Raw genomic sequence first — 21670 nt, 5'->3', positions numbered from 1 at the left:
AAATCTTAAGCAGGCTCTACACTCAGCACGGAGCCCAATGCAAGGCTCAATACCATGACCCTGGGATCATGACCTGAGCCAAAATCAAGAGTCAGACATTCAAAAGACTGAGCCACCCAGGGGTCCCCAGAATGTCCTTCCTCTTTGAAGCAGAATACTATTTTATCCTATGTGTAGACCACATTTTGTCTATCCATCCACCACTTGCGCTGTTTTTTTTTCTGATTCCAACATGTTGCCTTTATGTCCCCAGCCAGCGGCTAGTACTTTGCTCAGCTGAGTGTAGGTAGACCCTCACCCAATCTTTGTTGACTGTACTATATGCCATTGCTCGTGTGTCTGCCTAGTAGAAAAAATCAGGAGCTCATCGAGGACAACGTGTTGCTTCATGTAGAGGAATTAAGTGGATATGTACTTGTTAAATTACTGTTGAATCATAATGATTACTACATTTATTGAGAGCTTGCTCCTTGCCAGCCACTATGATAAGATGAACCGATTCATAACATTCTTGCCGTAACTCTGTGAGGTGAGTGCCATTGTTCTCGCCCATTTATGGAGAAAGAAACAGAACCACACAGCAGAAAATGGATTTGAGACCAGCCATTCTTGCTCAGCAACCCATGCTCTTAACCTCTGAGCTATACAAGCCAAGCGAGAGCTTTTATCTTAGGAAAATTGCCATGCCAAGAGTATGTATTTTCCTGGGGCTCATTGGGTTCACCCCACCTTGGAGACACGGTGCACCGTGCGTCCCTCTGCGTCCTCTGCTATACCTATTCCCTCCCCTTTGCTTTTACTTAAGCAGCTCTTCCTCACCTGTAGTGTGCTCCTACTCCCTACCCTGTCCAACCTGGAGCCCCTCCTCCTTGGTAAGGCTTTTGCCAATTCCATGAACCCTCCCACCCCTTTCAGCCCTGGGCTCATGCATGTTGTCACACATTGACCTCTGAATGATGGCAGTGTGCTAGTTTGATTTCCCCAGCTGCTCGAGAAGGTGAGAAAATGGCTTCAGTGGTACATCTCCACAGATGATGGCCTGTAGGAAGAGATAAACATGTGTTCAATGACATGAATCTATATTGCGTAGATACAAAATTGGATTCTCTTAATGACCTTGCCTTATAGCATATTGTTACTGGATTTGCTTAAATTAGGAGGACAATTGTGAGGCAGGCAGGCATCGCTGAAGTCCAACCCTATGAATAGGCGTGCAAAAACCAGGATTCATGTCACCAAGCCTCCTGAAGCTCTGGCATCCCATAAGGGCACCTCACTGACACCAAGAGAACGTTTGTAAGCATTTAAAACGTGCATCACATTGTCTCTTTTTGCTCCCAATCAGGGGAAGAATGTGATGCACTTTACAAAAAACTAAATTGGGCGAGAACTCTTAATCACCGGGCGCATTCTTCTAACCCCAGAGATTGCATGAGATTGAATCTTTAAAAAAAGTGTTGGTGGATATAGTTAGCTGAGGACTAGAAAACTCATGGTATCTAGAACTAAATGCTAAAACTATTTTTATCATAAAATGTTCCCTAGATTTAAGCACTATTCAAGAAACTGACTCCTAACTATAGAGAACAAACTGATGGTTACTAGAAGGAGGTGGGGGGGGGGGGCGGGGAGATGGGTGAAACAGGTGACTGGGATTAAGGAGCGCACTTGTTGGGATGAGCACACGGTGTGGTATGGAAGTGGTGCATCACTATATTGTACACCTGAAACTAGTATAACTCTGTATGTGACCTAAGTGGAATTAAAATAAAAACTTTAAAAAAAATGAAAAAGAAAAAATGTAAAATTGATTCACATATGGTAGATTTGTTTGTTTGCAAGTTCTACATCTTACATCTGATGGTTGTTAATTAGTAAAGAAAGAAAGATCTTTAAAACTGTTGGGGCGCCTGGGTGGCGCAGTCGGTTAAGCGTCCGACTTCAGCCAGGTCACGATCTCGCGGTCCGTGAGTTCGAGCCCCGCGTCAGGCTCTGGGCTGATGGCTCAGAGCCTGGAACCTGTTTCCGATTCTGTGTCTCCCTCTCTCTCTGCCCCTCCCCCGTTCATGCTCTGTCTCTCTCTGTCCCAAAAATAAATAAACGTTGAAAAAAAATAAAAAAATAAATAAAACTGTTCAGACTATCTTTGCAATTTTACATCAGTATCAAAATCTATCAATTAAGCAACCTGTGTCTGAAAATCTGCTGTAGTCCCATATTTTGTTAGGCCATCTAAGGTTGAAGATCAGGATAAAATAGCTAGGGATGCTAATCTTTACTGGTGGAAGGCTAATTTTCACTCCGTCCTTCTTGAGCCCCTTATTTGATTTCTGTTTGGGAAATGTGTACTAAATGCAACTTTGATGCGTGCGGTTTCTCTTGCAATATACGGGGAGGGTCCACAAGCTGCCCTTCTAATTTTTTTTTCAGCGTTTATTTTTGGGACAGAGAGAGAGACAGAGCATGAACGGGGGAGGGGCAGAGAGAGAGGGAGACACAGAATCGGAAACAGGCTCCAGGCTCTGCGCCATCAGCCCAGAGCCTGACGCCGGGCTCGAACTCACGGACCGCGAGATCGTGACCTGGCTGAAGTCGGACGCTTAACCGACTGCGCCACCCAGGCGCCCCCACAAGCTGCCCTTCTGATGTCTCTGCCTCATAACCTGACCCGCTTGGTAGCTTTCACAGATGTTTTGAACTGCAACACTGTAATAGTTTCACGCCGTTTGCAGATTGCCCATTCTGCTTTATGGAGTCTTTGTTGTTGTTTTCTTTAAGGTATTCAGTAGTCTCACTTCTATTTTTATACTGTAATTAAACTCCTGCCTGTCACACTGAGTTGTGTATTCCTATGAGGATATTTCAGTCCTAGGTTTTTGGACACAGGGCAGGGTGAAAGACAGTTAAAATACCTTTCGTACAGATTCGTTGCTGTTTTAGTTTTTAAAGCTGTCAGCTAAACAGACTGCATCACTACCCTTTATGCATGGCCCTTCCAAATGCTACTTAATATTACTTTGGCTGGAGGAGCAAGGGTGAAAAAGACAAATTATTTCAATGAATTCTCAAGTATTTGATTGCAGAGTATTATGTACAGAAAGGGTAAACTGAACGTGTCCCTGCTTTTCCATAAAAAATGTACAACTTTTTAACCACAGTATTTTTAAGTGTATGGTAATTAGGTCATGCAGTGAGCTCTGTTCTAAGGGAAAATAATCTACACGGGTTATTTGCACCAATGCGCTAAGAAAGAAAAGAGATAAAACAACAGCAAGCTGTCTACGGTGGCACGGCTGTGTGCACACCATCCGCTCAGCCGGTGGCCATGCTGGCACCACCCCCTTCCCCCACCCCACCCCCGCCCTGGGCTTAGCAAAACTGGCTGCAGCTTTTAGTTTCTTGGAACACTGCCCTTGCATGGAATTAGTAGCTATGCACCTTTCCTAAACTGTTTTGTTCCTTTTCTTCTAAAACTTTTGATACATCTGTTCTAAAATTCTTACTGCAGCTTTAACGTTCAGGAAGTTGGAAAGCATAAAATGCCACCCCAAGACCAGTTACTACATTTTTAAAATAATCATTTAGGCTTGTCATAAACTGAAACCGTTTCCTTGAATGTTCCAGCCGGTTGTTAATTACACTTCTACCGGCACCTCCTTAAGGGGGAAGCAAATGGTGTCGGTCCTGCTGCCACGATCTTGAGTTCAGCTAACCAGAGAACAGGTGCAGTTTCTTTTTGTTTTCATCACGTGCCAGCTTAAATCAGAGGGAGGCAAAACCAAATTTTAAAGTCACTATTCAAAAGTCACAAAACTAAGTGTAAAAGAAATTTAAATAATTAAACTTCCAAATGCACTCAGACTTGAGATACCCTGTCTTAAATATCAACAAGAGTGAGGCAAACACCACTTTGTTTGACCTTTGTCCTTCTGCCTCAAACTGTGCCTTCTCAGTTCTCCTTGGTGAGCCCAGGGCCTTTCCCAGCCTTGGAGGCAGGCGCAGGCGCTTCCCTGCCCCACTGCCACCCCCTCCTCTCAGGGCAAGCAGCTGCAGGGCAGCCCTTAGTCTCTGCAGGTGGGTGTGCGTGCTTCTTGGTGAGGGCGATGCTGCTGCATAGCCGTTGCCTGGCAACAGATGCTGGCGCTGCCTGCGCTCCAGGTTACCCTGGGTGCTCCCCAAAAGCTCCCCTCCTGCTGCCGCAACAGAGCCAGCTGGGATTTGGGATTCTGATCCCATGGTTTAAAACACAAATGAGGATTCGCTTCCCAGACCAGACTAGGAAAAGGCCAGATGATTGGATTTAAAAAAAACAAAAAAAGTGTCTTGAACTCCTACCTGATAACAGACTAGGTAAAACTGGCTTTGTTGCATCACTGTACACGGACGTTGACTTTCTATTTTCGAATGTTTAGCAGTAGACTGTGGGCACACTGTACCTCGTACAGTGCAGATATCGCAGCCAGGACACAAAGGTTTATATCTCAGATACACCTCTTCCTCGCCCTTCTAAGCTTCTGGAAGTAATCTTGGCAATAGTTCCTTACTGCAAATGCTACACAAATTACTCCATGGGAAGGATTAGCACAGTGCCAGAAATCAGTGGACAACTAGTAGAAGCTATTTTACACAGATTATTATTATTATTTATTACTATTATTATTATTATATTGATATATTAACTTCTTGGGTGTATTATGGCATATTTTTCATTATACCTGTTCACGTAAGTCTTTCTGAATTCCAAATATAAGAATTTATCGTTAACCCTGTTTAATGATAAACTCAGGCATATTAAAATGTTTAAGAGCTTATTTGAGCAAAACTTGATTCAAATCAGGCAACACCCCATCTAGCTGATGGAAAGTAGCTCCGAGGAGCAGTACAAAATAAAGACTTCCATATCCAGCCGGGAGCGGAAACAAGGCAATTACACTAGGTTAAAAAGTGGGTTGGTTATTGCAAGGTTCCTTGCCGTTAGGAGATGACAGGAGTGTATGAGGCAGATTATCTAACTAGTGCTGATCTGGCGGTTCCAGATTGACAGGTTTAAGATTTCATTTCTGGGAAAGTCAAAACTAATTGATTCTCAGTTTGGTGATGCGGGGCTTAGCATAAGGGACTCCATTTTGGACCTGTTGTCTTGTCTTGTAACAGCCCCAATTCTTAGATCTGAACAAGTGGAAACTTTTTGCTGTGTTTTTAGGGTCACTGAATTATCAGGCTGCCTTCAAAGTGTGGTTTGGGGGTTCTAACTTAATTCTCCCTTTATAAGTTTCCATGGGATTTTTGAAACTTTTTCTTCCAACTAACAGTTTCTAAAAATCTTGGCATTACAAAAGTTGGCAAATCCTTATAAACATCCCACTACACTAAGCAATTTTTACTTACCTTTTCTCGCCTCCCGACTTCCCCAGTAGCCACAGTACATGCCAGGTTGCTGTTGCCACGTGTGAACAGTTGTGTTAACTCGAGGTGTGAGGCCTGGCAACAGTGATAAATAGTCCCCTTACACAACATGAGAACTTTCAACCTAGCTCAGAGTATAGTATGGCACTGGAGGTTTGCTTTTGTTGAAAAGAATAATTTCGACATGATACTAACCTGGACAAGTACTCTCTGAACTTAAAACCTGATCACAAAATTCTTTTCATGAGACCCCAGACTTTGAGCAGAGTTATCTCTGGCTTTCATGAATTCATTCATCCATTCCATGAAGGTTCCTGGGGCAGGCAGCTCCTGCAGGCCGAGCCCTGGACTGGATGCAGGTGCTGCATGTGTAAAGGACAGACTCAGACCTGGCCCTTGTAGAGTCGCCCATCTAGTGAACTGTGGGGAAAGCTACAAATAAACCATTACAATGCAAGGAGCTGGTGAGAGGATGCAGCACAGGGAAGGGGGCCTAACCTGCATGTGGAGGGAGTGGTGAGGCTGGAAGGATAATTAGGAGGTGGCCGAGTGAAGAAGGTATTCCAGGTATTCCAGAAAGAACCGGCAGGTGGACCCAGGGATAAGCTAGGGTGTTCAGGAAGTACAAGTAGTTGGAAGGAGAGGCAGGGCAGCACTGGGAAGGGGAGAGACTTGAGAAAGCTGTGGCCACAGAGTTTACATCAACCCTGCCTTGAAGGATCATGGTCAAGCCCTCATAGGCGACGGAAACATGGCAGATCTGTATTGTCACTGCAGCAACATGGTACCAGCACTGGAGTAAGTGAGCAGGAGCCATTGCTGAAGTCCAGGTTAGTTTCGTGATCTAAGACCATGGCAACGGAAGATAGGGTGGAAAAGACAGGACAGATATTTAGGAAACAGACTCTTTGGGACACAGTAACTACTCGGGGTTGCAAGAAGGAAAAGGAGTCAGGAATGGCTCCCATGTTCTGGTTTGGAAAATCAGGGGCCCTTATCACAGAGAGAGAGAACAGAGAGGAACAGGCGGGGGGTGTGGGGGTAGGCTTAGGGGAGGAGCTCAGCCCTTGGCAGGTAGAAGTGAGGATCCCTGTGAGGCATAGAAATGGAGGTGTGCTTGGGGACGGCGTTGGACAAGCGGGTGAGCCGGGATGGAGATGTGATGTGGGCATAGAGCCGTGTGCACAGACTGTTGAGGATACAGTCAGCCCTTCCAGGAATGTGTGCAAGGGGAGAAAGAGTGGTGGGGTCTCAGGCACCTCCACCAGGCAGAGGGTGAACAGGACATCAAAACCACAGGACAAGACAGTCTCTAGGAGGGTCAGTGCCAGCTCCCTGGAGAGGTCAAAGAAAGTAAAGACCTAAGTTCATGAATGAAGTTTAGTGCCTGGGAGGCCATTGAAGACCCTAATGAGAATATTTTCAATATTCTGAAATATACTGAATATCTTCAGTAGGGAGGTGGGCCAAAGCCAGGCTGCCAGGAGCTGAGAGGTGTGAGCAGGAGGTAAAGAAAGTCAGGCCAGAGTCAGATGCCCTTCCTAACTCTAGGCTGCCATGTGCAGGAGGGAAAATGGTGACACTAACAAGGAGCCTGAGATGTAAGCAGGTGCTGTTGGTTTTGAATAAGGCAGAGGTGAATACGTTTGCCCCCTTGAAGTTACAAGCCAGCAGAAAAGGGGAGGCTGAGGAAAGAGGGGAGAGCCAGAGGAGAAGAGACAAGTGGACAAGTGAAGCCGGCTGTGCCCCTGGGTGCAGGCTGCAGAGGAGAGGGGGCAGCAGAGCAAGGAAAACACCCCAACCCCACCCACCCCCGCCGTGGTGTTTGCTCTCTGTAAAGAAGATCAGGCCTTGATGAGAAAGGGAGAAATGTAGGCTGGGAGGGAAGAAACTGGGGCATAGAAGACAGATGAACAAGGCCATGTAAAAGAATCTGTGTGCCGGCCTCACCGAGCCCTAACAGCGCTGCACAAGGAAGTGATCTCGGACCTGGACTTCTGCTAGGTCGCCTCTTTTGCCATCTTTCCCTCAAATCCAAAAAGTCGACTGCAAGACTGCGGACGGACCGTCTCTGGGAACTCGCACTCAGCACAGCGATTGAGAGCACAGTCCGGTCTCCTGCCTTCATCAGTTCCACAGCTAAGATGCCAAGTTCAAGGCCATGGAGTCTCCTAGGGAAGTAGTAGAGCTGTTCAGAAAACTGCGAAGGAGAAACGGGGGCTGGAGATAAAGACAAGAGGCTAAGGGAGGCGGCAGCGTGGGTGCGCTGGAATAGTCTAGAAAATGAACGAACAAAGGCGGTGTGACTGGTGAGCCTCTTACAGATCCTCCTCCCTGATAGAATATGCATGATCCTGCGCGAGTCCTCGCCCGCCTGGGAGCAAGGAGGCGTCCGAGACATCGGCGGGGAGCGCACGCCCAGACCCATTCTCCCGGGCTCCGAGTGCGAGAGGGCCACGCGGGCGCGGTGCGGACCCCGCGCGGGTGAGCGTCCCGCGGGGCCGGGCTCCTAGAGGTCAGCTCCCGACCCCTCCAGCTCCGTTAGCGCTAGCGCCCCTGCCAGATCCTCGCCAGCAGGCCCAGCTCCCCTTCCCGGCCGGGCGGAGGCGCGGGGGTCGCTCGGAACCGGGAGGGGGCGCGCGTCCGACGGCGGAGGCAGCGCGGAGCGCGAGCCGGCCGCCTGGTGCCCACGATCGCCCTTCGGGTACCCGGCGACGAGTTCCGTCCCTCCGCGCCGCGGTCGGCCAGCAGCCCGCGGGGCCCGGGCATCTTCACGGTCCCGTTGGGCGCTTCCCCGCCGCTCAGGCGGGGGGCGGGGCTGAGCGAGGCTCAGCTCGGCGGGCGGCGCGGGCGCGGAGACGCGGGGCGAGCGGAGGGCGCAGCGCCATCCCGGCTGGCTCCGGCAGAGCTCGGCGCTCTTGGCCCCCGTCTCCTTTCATGCCATGCTGTTTGTCCAGCAGAAAATACTAAGCCTTTACCTTTAAAAAGTATTTATTTGGCTCCGCGAGTCGTCCTCGCATCCTTTTGAGTTAGGAGTTTGCGGTGGGCAGAGGGAGGGAGACGGAACGCTTGTTCTGATCGAAAAACACCGAGAGACCAGAGCATCTCTTTCAGCAGCGAGGAGGAGAAGCCGTCGCAGGATCTACACACATCTACAACTCTTTATTGCTTTTTGTGCAAATTCCTAACTCTGCCCGACGTCCATCCAAGGGGGCAGGCATGGGGTGTTTGGGCAACAGCAAGACCGCAGAAGACCAGGGCGTCGATGAAAAAGAACGACGCGAGGCCAACAAGAAGATCGAGAAGCAGCTGCAGAAGGAGCGTCTGGCTTACAAAGCGACTCACCGCCTGCTGCTACTGGGTAAGGGCGGTGGGCGCTTGGCGGCCCCGGCCCGAGCGGAGCGCACACCCCAGAGCGCAGCGAGCCAGCGCGGGGGCCGGGCGGGCAGGGCCGGGAGGGGGCCGCGCGCACCGCCGGTGACCGGGGACCCGCTCCTCCAGCCAGGAGCTGGCGCGTGCTGGAAAATACCCACGCTGGGTAGGGTAATTGCTGTCTGGGTTGTCGGCAGCGATGGCAACGGTGTTGGGCTACAGATCACAGCAATCTTTTTGTTTGTTTGCAGGCGCTGGTGAGTCAGGGAAAAGCACTATCGTCAAACAAATGAGGATCCTGCATGTCAATGGATTTAATCCTGAGTAAGGAACGATCGACCAGTTTTGCTTTTGCCTCCAAACTGCATGCGAACTTTTTCACTTCTCTCTAGCTTCCCCCAAAGTGCTTTCTTTAAACAGTTAATTTGATCACCGAGCAGACTTTTGAGAGGGAGAAAAAGAGAAGCCTGTTGTTGAATTTGTAATATTTAGCCTAATCCTTTTGGTGGTGTCTAGTTCAAAAAATAAAATAACTTGCTTAACAAAATATGACTGATTAGATGTTCTTGAGGTATTTGTCTGTGTTATTAGTTTTGCTCTGAGTACACTTAACCAATATGTCACTAAATATTTTTCTCTGTATCCTTTGTCTGCTTCTATTTCAATTCCTAACTATCAACATATGATAATTCAAATGAAATGTATTTACAAGTGTAGCTGTATATCTTTTATATGCAGTATTCATAACCACTTTGCTAGGCTATGTGTAGCCTGCGTAGTTGTATACAACTATATATGGTCTGTAACGCATGCATTCAAGTTTGCTTAGAGTACAGATTAGAAAAAAAGCATGTTTTCCTTTACCAGTTAAAAACTCTGCACCTTTTGTCTTGGGGGTTGACATTGACCCCCAGGAAAACCAGTCTAGCCCCATGCTGCAGCTGGAAGTTTAAAACCCCACATCAACTGATTCAAGTGAGTGCTAAAAGTGAACTAAATTAATAACAATTCTCTTCATATAGGGAAAAGAAACAGAAAATCCTGGACATCCGGAAAAATGTTAAAGACGCTATTGTGGTAAGGGCTTTTTAAAAAATCTTTGTTTGGTATATTTTAGTTGTCATACACGGAGCCTCAATGTTCTATTTATCCATATACTTTTTTCTTCATTCCATTTTAGACAATTGTTTCTGCTATGAGTACTATCATACCTCCAGTTCCACTGGCCAACCCAGAAAACCAGTTTCGATCAGACTATATCAAGAGTATAGCTCCTATCACTGACTTTGAATATTCCCAGGTAAGTAAATCTTTCTTGAAATATTTTAAATGGTTCAGGAGAGACCCATTTTCAATGAGATTGCTTGAGAATCAATGCTAATATTATTTTATTCTTGACATTCTTGAAAATCTAGGTCTCTGCCTAGAGAAATGCTTTCCTTCATAACAAAGTATTAACATTTGTTAAAAATATTAAAGACGATAGGGTTGTAAGAAACACTTTTATGAATGTATTCGTGAGGTCGGTAATCAGGAAAGTAGCATACCTTTAGGAAAATATTGATAGTACTTTTTCCTATATGTATTTCTAAATTAATAACTCAGCAGTTTCCCAGATAACCAAAGTATAGAATTTACGTAAGCAGAGAGAAATACTTATGGTAAGTGATCGCTTCCATGGGAATAGTAGAACAGAATTCAGGTCACTCTTACGATGCACATCCTGTAGCTCAAATGAGAAGAGAATGCATGCTGTAAATAACACGGATCCCTTCTGAGTGTTTATTCTATGATGGAAAAACGTAGTTTGCTTCACATCTGCAGTATTTACGGGCACTTTCCTAACCAGTGGGATGGCAGTATGGCTCATGTGAAAGGGTGAAATAAATTGTAATTTTCTTTTCTTTGGTGTATATGCATATTTTCAAAATATTGTTATGTGGTAATTGGATTAGCATGTGTCAAAGGAAAATATATTTGTTAGATTTCTCAGAAACTCATCTTTCTTATAGCTGTGCCAAAAGAACATATTTGTGCGTGCACCTGTGTGTGTGTGCACACGTGAGTGTGTGTGTATGTGTGTACGTTCCCAACAGTAACAGAATTTCAAAGTTTTCATCACCCGGTGTAGGGCTCTTGAGACAATTTTCTTTCTCAGAGTCCTCTCTTCGAAGGGAAGGTGATGCAAAAAGCAGTGTGTACAACAGACAGTGTGTAAAATGCTCTGACCGAAGCCTGGGCCAGTGTGCACCTTCTATCCCCTACCCTGTCTCTTCAGCGAGAGCATCGTGTCCTATAGGCTTTGCAGCAAGATGGCAGATAAGGATTACCCTTTTTTAAAGCTTTTGTTTGCATCCTTTCATTTGATTTTTGCTTCTGATAAGCATTCCAGTGTAACCAGTCAGAGCTCTAGAATTTCTAAAAGGGAGGGTTAGAAGTGGCAAACTGGCTAGAAAAGGGAGCTAGGGTGTCTGGCACAGCAGGAACGCTTTTTTACTGAACTGTGTCTTTTTTATTTTTTTAATTACTTTTAACGTGTATTTATTTTTGAGAGAGAGAGAGAGACAGAGCATGAGTGGAGAAGGGGCAGAGAGAGAGAAGGAGACACAGAATCCGAAGCAGGCTCCAGGCTCTGAGCTGTCAGCACAGAGCACGATGCGGGGCTCGAGCTCATGAACCATGAGATCATGACCTGAGCCGAAGTGGGACATTTAACCGACTGAGCCACCCAGGTGCTCCCTGAGCTGTGTCTTTAACTGGATGGCTTAGAGGGGGTAAAGGAGATGATGAGGGAGGAGCGTAGGGGGTAGGACCAAAGCAGTGATTCAGCCAGCTAGAGCTATAGGGTGTCCCCTAGTACTCTGCGACACTGTATGTATTGAAGAGGTCCCCCAAAACTACAAGGTCCTAGCTCAAATCACAGATGGCGTTCCCATGCAACTTCAGATTTACACATTCATAGACATATACTTGAATTCTCAAGTCTGTCTGGGCATGTTTGCTTGAAAGTAAGTAATCATAAAATATCTCCTATATCATTCTGACTTAGGAAAAAAAGTGATTCTTATCATGTAATGAGGAATTAGAATTAAGGTGTGTTAGTCACATGTTTTCTTCTTCACATGATAGGCTCACACCTGATAAGGGATTTCATATTCAATGCCAAGTTCAGAAACAGTAACTCCTGAGGGGATTACTAAGGAATCCAAAGCACCTAACCTGTGAAAGTGTTTTTGAGCTCTATCGTGAATATTTTTAATAAAAAGAGAAAACTGAAGGACCCATTTCCTTTGAAAACATGTATTTTCACATAGGTGTGTTAAGGCTACTTAAAAATAAGTATCAGAAACCATAATTCATTACAAATAAAATGAAACAGAATTAGGACCCAACAGTTCTGGGTTGACTGGGATGAATGCAATTATGCTCTTTCAGAGATAATCCTTTTTTCTCTTTCGGTAGGTTTTAAACCTGACGTTCTTTTGTCTTATGTGCCTGTGGTGTGTCAAATGTGATTATGTTTCTAATAGTCTACATTTATATTTATATATATATTTATATAAAGAAGGAAATATATATATAATTATATATATTTATATACATTTATATTTATATATATTTATATAAAGAAGGAAATATATATATAATTAATTTATATATATATTTATATAAAGAAGGAAATTAATACCTAAACATATAACGTTCCTTCTGAAGATTCCATTTTTGTTTTAATGTCCACACATTTTTCAGTAACATGTATTCTATCATGCTCTGAAATAGTCATCACTTATATTACTAACTTGAATAGTTCTTGGATTCACATTTTGATGATCCTCACTGAGAAAGATATTAAGATATTGGAGAAAATTAACTTTTATTTAAAGAAAATATATATTATTGTATAGGCCATAAAAGTAGAGCTAAATCAAGTATCTTAATTGTAAATACAGCACAAATTCATTAAATCTAGGACTTTTTGAGATTGGATCCTTGAGAAAGTCTTTCGGTGTCACAAGTGAGGTCTTAGGCTCATTTTCTTGTAGATAGAAAAGGATTTTATCATAAAAAGTTAATTTCAGGGTTCTTTAAGAAGGAAAAATCAGAATATACATTTAAAATTATATGAGATTGCCCATTATCGTGAAAAGTTTAGCCTTATCTTGAGGTGTCTTAAGGATTTTCTCTAAGAATATTACACTTAAGTTTACCTTTTGGCTTTTTGCTGTTCATATTGCCTTCCATTTGGATGGCAGCTGAATGACTTGAAACCTAAGTTTTAATAGAGAATGCCGAGGTGGACAGGGGATGGCATCTCTCCAGCTAACAGTTGTCCTGGAGAGGTGGGGGGTAAGGGAGAATGTTCAGGGCCAGACCTCCCAGATCTGTACTGATCTGAAGGGCCTTTGGAGAGGAGTTACATGCTCTGGTTGTGATTTATCAGGACCACTCTGGCTGTAGGTGGAGAATGGATAGTAGGAAGCCAAGACTGCAGAGGGGCAACTTCAGGAAGCTATTGAAGCAATTCAGGTGGGAGATAACGGAGCAGCCTGGTGTGGGATGGTATTCATTGATCGGTGCCTAGTTCGTTCTTTTCTCATGCATACATCCAAAACTTGTCTTTCTGTGGACTGGGGTCCGTCCAGGAACGCCTGCGCTAGTTAGGACCATGCCTTTGCCTCCAGCTCATCTACACATGAGGTGATTGAAAATTGTTTCAGCTGATGACTGTGACACATTCTCCCTTCACCTCCCAAAAAACTCTTAGCACAATACCAAACCTAAATCAATTAATTAAATTGAATTAGTAATTTGTGTGGTTCCTTTCTTCTTAAAATGTGGGGATTTTATTAGCTCTTTTAAAATTGTGGCTTGCTAGGTTTTTTTTTTCTAAGGGGAAGCTGATAAATAAGGTTCAAGGAGAAATGTGAAAGCAGTCTGATGTGTTGATCTGTCATTACTAGCTGCTATTTCCTAAGTGACCGTTTTATCGGAATTATAGGTCAGCATAAGCCCGGAGAGCAGGAACTATTCTGCCCTCCCCTCCCAGGTAAAAGTACACCAGGAATTTGATTGAAGAATAGGCTGGCTCCCTGCAGAGCAGAGGGGTGGGGCCCGGGGAGCTGCCCACCTTGGGTCTTAGATCCACCACTCTCAAAAGACGTGACCCCTGGCAAGTGGCCTGCCCCTCAGTGAGAACAGATGTGGGAGCCAGGCTTCCTGGAGCGGCTGTTAGGAGGGTGCACGGAAGGGCTGAGAAGCATCTGGTGCTGAGGCACCCTTAGCTACTCCTGACTGTGCGCTTGTCCTGTGTCCTGTGGGGAATGCGTGCAGAATTCTAGGACTCACATCACCCAGGTTAGTGGGCTAGTGTTTTTCTAACCAACTGAACTCTTTCCTCCCACCACCCAAAAAGTCTTTAAAGCCCACAATATATGTCAGGTAGGAGTAAATTTTCCGTCTGGAGCCCCAGCTGCAGTACCCCCCTAGGTCCCCAGCATTTGCCCTCGAACCTCATCAGGGCCCTCTGAGCCCCCCAGCACTGTCAGAAAATGGCAGGCCAGTTGTGTTAGCTCCCAGGGAACAGGCTTTTCCCCTGGCTGTCCTCCTGTCCTCTCCCCCAACAACTCACACCACACAGCTGGGTACACGGAAAACAACTCCTGAGTGCCTGTTAGAATATAACACAATCCTTTGTCCACTCCACTAGGGAGCTGTGGGTGTCACAAGTCAGGGGACTGGCCACCTGGGCCATCACGCTGCCTTACAGAAAGGAAGGTTCCCCTCCATACAACGAAACAGTGAACCCTCGCTTTCACTCAAGATGGCATTTCGATCCACGTCCCAGGCACCCACCCTGTTCTTTGCCTGTCGAAGGAGTGAGGTTTACTTTGTGTTGTAAAAGAGAAGGGTAACATGAGGAAGTGTAAGAAGTGGGAACTACCGGTATGTGTTCCACAGTAACCCAGAAACTCTTAGAAATCTGTATATATGGCATCCAAGAGAAAAATCCTCTTGGATAATTTCAGATGTGATTAATAAACAGGGATTACTGCACGGGGGCGCCTTGGGCGCACCCTTCCCAGATCTCAGCCGCCTCTGGTGTGGGGAGCCGCGGGGTGGGGAGCTGACTGCCCTGAACGGGAGCCCAAGGGGAGAATGGCCTCGCGGGGCTCAGGCTGCGTCTGTGCTTTCAAGGGCCAAGGCAGGGCCTAGAAAGAGCATCCTCCTGGGCTAGGAAGTGGACAGGGTGCTCCAGAGACTCCTGTCCAGGATCTCGGAGTCTGTGGACTGGACAGTGTCCTGATCTTGAGGGAAAATACTGGGGCCAGACCACCTGGGCTCCAATTCTGACGTCCCCGCCACTGCAGGACCTTGAGCAAATCACTTCGCTGCCGTCTGCCTTTTCTCAACTGTGAAACAGAGGTGATCACAGTACCTACTGTGTGAGGTCGTTATGAGGACTGAAGCAGTGATCCGGCATTGATTTGGTGCCAGCCCTCCTCACCGCAGTCCTGCCCTGGTGGCCTCCGATGAATGCTCAGCTGCCTGCACACTGTCAAGTCCTCTCTGGGTGCAGGGGGGGAGACGACTGAACCTTCTTACTATTCCCCCACCAGCCAGCTGCACCCTGCAGCCCTGTTTTGAGCCAGCACCTATAAACCGTGTCCTCTGTCCACGCCAAGTGCTGATGTCCCCAACACCTCACAACATACCTGGGAGGAGGTGTCTCTAATTATCCCCAAAGAGCTGTCAAGCCATCCACTGGCCCTGACTGCTCAGGAACCCTGGCCTGAGTGTCTCCTCACAGCACAGACGCCCCGGGGGCAGGGGGAGCTCCTCCAGGCACTGTCCCACCTGGCCTCTGTCACCCACAGCCCCCCGCGTCTCAGCCGTGTTCCTCCTACTCCATCTTACCTCCAGTCAGATTTTCTTGAAGTGACTTCTGGCTTCCTCCTTTACCACCATCTCTGCCCCTCTTGGTCCTCCCCTTCCGTTCTGTGCCTTGCCTAGCGACAGGTTCTCTGAGGCCACCTGTAACTGCCCTAGATTTGCCAGATGTCTGTCACATTTTTCACCTTCCTCCCTGGGGCTACAGTGTCTGCTTGGTTTTGCCACACGTTCCAGCAAGCTTCTGGCTAATTCTTATAACCCGGTACTCACCCCAACACACCCTTTCTAATAATAGAGAGATGAGCTGTATCCTGAAGCACCCCCTCCCTCTGCAAGGGAAGTTAATACTGAAATACATCACATTTCAAGAATAGGTTCCTCCTCAGGAAAGTTTTCAGCATTAGACTTTTGCTAAATAAAACATTTTAAATGTCCCAGGATGTGTTTCTCTAGTTTAAAAAAAAAAAATCCTAGAAAGATTATTTCTTTAAGTAAAGAATAACCATTCTTTCTCTCATTTGCACCCCTGGATTTTTTTTTCCTTTTCTGAAGTTTGCTGGAAGTGGTGAGTGCCTATGTCTCAGAGCAAGGCTGCCATATTGATTTTACAGGGCGTTATCAAAGTCATATTTTAAAAACCGTGGTGTGTGTTGAAAACGGACTGTTGGTGAGGCCTTAGAGACCATCTAGTCTGAGAGTCCAGTTGAGGAAACGGCAGGAAACGAGGGAAAGAACTTGCCAGGGAAGCAGGGAGTTTCATGATTTCCCACTGCGCGTGGAGTACCCTGGCTGTTGGCAAAGATGGAACATGGCTTCCCTTTCTCTTCGGAGAGAGGCCTTTATAACAGAGTGGTCTGAAGAGCAGTCTTCAGTGGGACAGCATTGATGACCCCCAAGGCTTTTTTGCCAAAACTGAGTGTGAAGGTGCTGCTGAGGGGGAAAGGTGGATGTGCAAGAGGTTACCTTAGCTCCTCTTGCTTCTTCAGTGTTTAGTCAACACACTTAAGTGTCTGTGGATACCAGGATGAATAAGGAGCGCTACTTTTCCTCTCGACGCTTTTATCCTCTAGAGGGAATACAGACTTATGAACAAAGTGGATGTTGTTGTACAGTGCTACACTAGAGATGTTTATGGGGAGCTATTGGGAGTGTGTGGGGGGGGACCCACCTGACCAGCTTCATGCTGAGCTGAGGCCAGGGGATTTGGGCCTCCTCCTCAAGGTTCTGGAAAACCATTCACTGATTCTAGTCAGGGAGTGACAAAATGTAAGTTGTCTTTGGCAAGACTACTCCCGAATCCATTAAGAGGCGACTCCTGCATGTCTGCCTTTGCAAGGCTCTCTGAGGGTCCGTCTGCCATTGGGCAGAAGGCACTCCCCCATCAGAAACCTGCTTCCAAGCCTCACTTTGCTTGTGTCAAAATGCTAAGGACAAATGGAACCCCCATACTTCATTTTGCACAGCTGGTATAAAATGAAAGGAATTGCTATTATTTTAATAAAGTATTTTGGTTAGATCCATCGACAAGACTAGCGCTTCAGTGAGGATGCTTTTTTAAAATTCCATTTTTGGTGCGCCTGGGTGGCTCAGTCGGTTGAGCGTCCGGCTTCGGCTCAGGTCATGATCTCACAGTTTGTGGGTTCGAGCCCCACATCGGGCTCTGTGCTGACAGCTCGGAGCCTGGAGCCTGCTTCGAATTCTGTGTCTCCCTCTCTCTCTGCTCCTCCCCCGCTCATGCTCTGCCTCTTTCTCTCTCTCTCTCTCTCCTTCAAAAATAAGTAAAAACATTAACAATAAATAAATAAAAATAAAACAAAATTCCATTTTTTTTCTTTGAAACAGCATCATAAGGGGCATTCCTAACAAGTAACTTTTTATTTTGCAACACTTTTAATCTTACCCCAAAATGCAAAAGTAGTACAAAGAACTTCCAGGCACTCATCACACAGATTCACCAATAGCTAGTTGGCCATATTTGCTTCCCCCTTCTGTCTACACTAACACACATTTTTTCAAGAACCATTTGAGAGTTGGTTGCAGGCACCGTGTTCCTTTACCTCTAAATACTCCAGTGTGTATTGTGATAAACAAGGACAGGCACTTTGATAAGCACAGTATGGTTATCAAAATTAGGAGATGTAACATTGATTTGGTCTTGTTTTGTAACCTACAAATGTTATTCAGTTTTCACCACTTGTCCAGATAATAATATATAGTGAATAATATAGTGAAATTGCAGCGTTGTCTTCGTCGTTGTCACCATCATCATCGTCATCATCATCGTGAGAACTCTGGTCAATAGTCCAATCCAGGATCAAGCACTACATTTCATTTCCATTTTTCCTTTATTCTGCATCAGTTCCTCAGCCTTCCTTTCTGTCCTGACCTTGACGAGACATTAATTTTGTGGAGTGCCCTCACTGTGGCTCATCTGATGTGTCGTGACCAGATGCGATTAACGCTTTGGCAGCAAAAGCCCAGAAGTGACCTCGTATCCTTCCTAGTGCATCACGGATGTTAATGCTGAAGCTCTTAGTGAAGGTGGGGTCTGCTGCCCTTTTCCTCTTTGTAATTCCTACGTCTGTTCTAGGAATGTTCTTTTTGAGGCCATATAACTACCCTCTTCTTATCAAAACATTCACACTCTGATTTTAGCAGACTAATACATTTTATCCACAGTAAATATTTAAGGGGGCAAGCTGTTACCAATTTTTTGATTCTCTCTACATCCTACAGTGAAAACCAAATAGAACGTAGATCGTGATGCTGCTCTTCACATAATTAAAAGGCCATTATTCTGTGCTCTTGGTAATAAAAGCGTGTGGAGCAACCTCTCGTCTACAACACAGCAAGAAATCCAGGCTTGAGCCCACAAGGCAACTCTTCCCTAGAGTGTTTTTCCTTATAGGGGACACATTTTCAAGGGTCACAAAATTAAAGCAACACATTTTTTTAACTCCTTGAGTAAGATGTCATTGAAACCTCCAATCCTTTGAAAGCATGAGATTTTTGCTGTCAAGTCTCATCTCAAATTTTGATACGTTGGGAATTTGTCACTTGGCTTACCAAAGCAGAAGTTCACTTTGAAGGACACTTGCTCTTTCCAGGAGCCTATGACATTTAAAAATACCTTAGCATTGGAGCATATTGTCCTTATCGTTGCTAGTTTTATGTAACTGGGAGAGAAAACATCTTGAACTTTACGGCTCTCTCTCCGGAAATGGCGGAAGGAGCAGACAAGTAGGCTATACTTATGTCACATTAAGACTTGAACGAGTTGACACGTGTGGTTTGTGAGAAAGGTACACTGAGGTTTTAAGAGGCAGAGCAATGACTTTACTCCTGAAAAGATTCCTTCCAGACACTGATTTTTGAATTTTTTTAGTTTTGCTTGAGAACCTCATCCATGATGTGTGGGGTTTTTTCCTCACCTCTTAAAATACTCCTGTACATTTTCTGTTCTGCCTTTCTTAACAGCATTGGATTAAATTAAATCCACTGTATGCATAACATTTTCACTACACAAAGCAGTTGCATTTTTTTAAGTTGTATTTGTATTTTTTTGAATAGGAAGTGTTTGTGTATGGCACAAAGTCCAAAAGATGTAAGAGGGTGAAAAATCTCTCTCTTACTCCAGCCCCCAGATACCCAGTCTCACACCCAGAGTCAGCCGGTGTAGCATAAAATTGACTTAGGGCCCTCAGAAAGCAGTCTTTTTAACGTCTTTTTATCTCAGAGTGGTAGTCACTTATAAAACACAATTGCAGTTAATCTTTTAAGTGTGGGGAAAATATCTAGCCTGAATTGCCAAGTGAATGTTTTTGAAATAAAATTTGACATTAACGAATTAGCATTAAATTGTAAGGAAATGGTTTTGGTGCTTAGACGAAATGCCAGAGTACTTCGTTATGAAAATAATAGGAAAATTTTATTAGGCATCCATGTTTTATTTATTTATTTATTTATTTATTTATTTATTTATTTGCTTTTGGAGTAATAGTTTTCTTTTTTTCTTTTCTTAATTTTTTTCAAACAGTTGATTGTCAAGTTAGCTCACCTACAGTGTAGGCTTGGCTTCAGGAGTAGATTCCCGTGATTCATCACTCACATACAACACCCAGTGCTCCTCCCAACAAGTGCCCTCCTCAGTACCCGTCACCCACCTCCCCTACCCCCATCAACCCTCAGTTTGTTCTCTGTATTTAAGAGTCTCTTATGGTTTGCCTCCCTGTCTGTTTTTTTTTTTAATTTTTTTTTCAACGTTTATTTATTTTTGGGACAGAGAGAGACAGAGCATGAATGGGGGAGGGGCAGAGAGAGAGGGAGACACAGAATCGGAAACAGGCTCCAGGCTCTGAGCCATCAGCCCAGAGCCTGACGCGGGGCTCGAACTCACAGACCGCGAGATCGTGACCTGGCTGAAGTCGGACGCTTAACCGACTGCGCCACCCAGGCGCCCCTACCTGTCTGTTTATAACTTATTTTTCCTTCACTTCCCCTGTGGTCTTCTGTTAAGTTTCTGTCTTTCTCTGACTGACTTACTTCACTTAGCGTAGTTCACTCTCCCAACAACGTGGATGGAACTGGAGGGTGAACATCCATGTTTTAAAGTGTAGAAGCCACAGCCTTCATCCCTCCGAGGGGTACCTTACAGTATACAGTTAACCCAAGTGGAACACCTGGAGGGCATTTGACCTTTGGGTTCTGGGTGGCTAATAGCCTGTCAGAGCGTTTGGTAGCTCTCTGGGGCTATTTCTCTGACCATTTCCTGTTGGGCCATGTGCCCTGTCTCATAGGAGTCTCCCTTTCATTCTGTACCCATCCTGTAGTATTCCTTCTTGGCTTTAGGACGTTCTGTCCCTGCCACACTTCCCAGTCCTTGAAACTTCTGCGTTAGGAAAGACCCCGGTTTCCTCCCATGTGCCACGCTTACCTCCATCCGCACATCATACGTGGTCCCTCCTTCCCACCAGTTCTTGCTTTGCCACCTGCAAAACCTGCCTGCTGTTTCTTAATTCCTCTGCCTGAACGACCACGATTCCCAAAACAGAGTTTGGGTGCTATTCGTCTTTATTTAAATACTGATTTGCCAGAGGTTCCTTTTGAGTACTTAGGAAGTTCTCAACTAATGCTGAGTGATATAAGTAACTAAAGAAAGGAGTATTTGCCCCCTTTGAGTTCCTCCGATTAGCAAGGCTTAAACTCACTTAGAAAGTGGGTTATGTGTCATGATTTCAAATCTTTACCCGTCCTTCTTATTTAAAGCTCACACGTCATAGTCGTGTTGTGTTTTGCCAATAAACGTGTATTTAGTGGGGGTAGGAACCATCGCCTCCTTGGTTGCCATGGCATTTGCCACAGAGTTCTGCTCCAAAATGTGTACTGTGGTCACCAAGGTAATTGACGCACACTCAGCACTGTACTTAGGACCGTGAGTTATGCAAAGTTACACAAAGATTGTAGCCTCAGGAAACCTATGACTTAGTGAAGAAACAAGACGTACGTACAGCAAGCTATGGTATGTGCTATAGAATTAATGAGCCACACAGTGTTGTATAATTGAATGCTACCTCCTGCGGGATAGACTAGAGATTCTGTAGCCACTCAGAGAAGATTCCTAAGGACAGTAGGGCTCAGACCACAGGCTTTGTGTGGTGGGGCTACTTCCTGGGAGAATAGTGCTTTCATTAGCAGAGCAGCAAGAGCTACGGACCGAGTTGGGAAAAACCAGCCTAGCTGAAGTCAAGGTGGGTGTTGAAAGGAGATGGAGAGTTACGGAGACGGGACAGAGGTTGCCAACCCAGCTGGAACACTTACTATTCATTTTATTAAAAAATCGGGCACACTGTGGATTTGGAACAAGGCTTCTGGGAGACGGAACAGAGGAACGCAGACAGGAAGAGACATTGACAGTCCACGGAATCACACGTGCACTCACTTGGTCAGGAAGCACACGCCCATCACGAAATCAGGATCCATTTGCCAGTGTAGCTCCTTCGTT

At 45.5% G+C, this 21670-nt stretch overlaps 1 protein-coding gene across 3 annotated transcripts in view; it reads left to right on the top strand.

The window, feature by feature from the left end:
* GNAL (G protein subunit alpha L) overlaps window positions 1-21670 on the top strand; it is a 156258-nt gene that overhangs the window by 37800 nt on the left and 96788 nt on the right. Inside the window, exons 1-5 of one of the 3 annotated variants that reach the window (XM_043558264.1) lie at window positions 7777-7890; window positions 8524-8767; window positions 9030-9102; window positions 9801-9855; window positions 9959-10078. In XM_043558264.1, coding sequence (XP_043414199.1) covers window positions 8626-8767; window positions 9030-9102; window positions 9801-9855; window positions 9959-10078 — 390 coding nt within the window. In that variant the 5' untranslated portion in view covers window positions 7777-7890; window positions 8524-8625. Of the gene's footprint in view, window positions 1-7776; window positions 7922-8523; window positions 8768-9029; window positions 9103-9800; window positions 9856-9958; window positions 10079-21670 lie in introns of those variants that run through there. The other 2 variants (XM_043558263.1, XM_043558262.1) reach the window with 2 other exon arrangements.

This window comes from Prionailurus bengalensis, chromosome D3, assembly GCF_016509475.1.
Source record: "Prionailurus bengalensis isolate Pbe53 chromosome D3, Fcat_Pben_1.1_paternal_pri, whole genome shotgun sequence".
Taxonomy (NCBI): Eukaryota; Metazoa; Chordata; class Mammalia; order Carnivora; family Felidae; genus Prionailurus; species Prionailurus bengalensis.
Note: the sequence above shows the minus strand (reverse complement) of the source record. Positions and strands in the feature narration are given on the sequence as shown.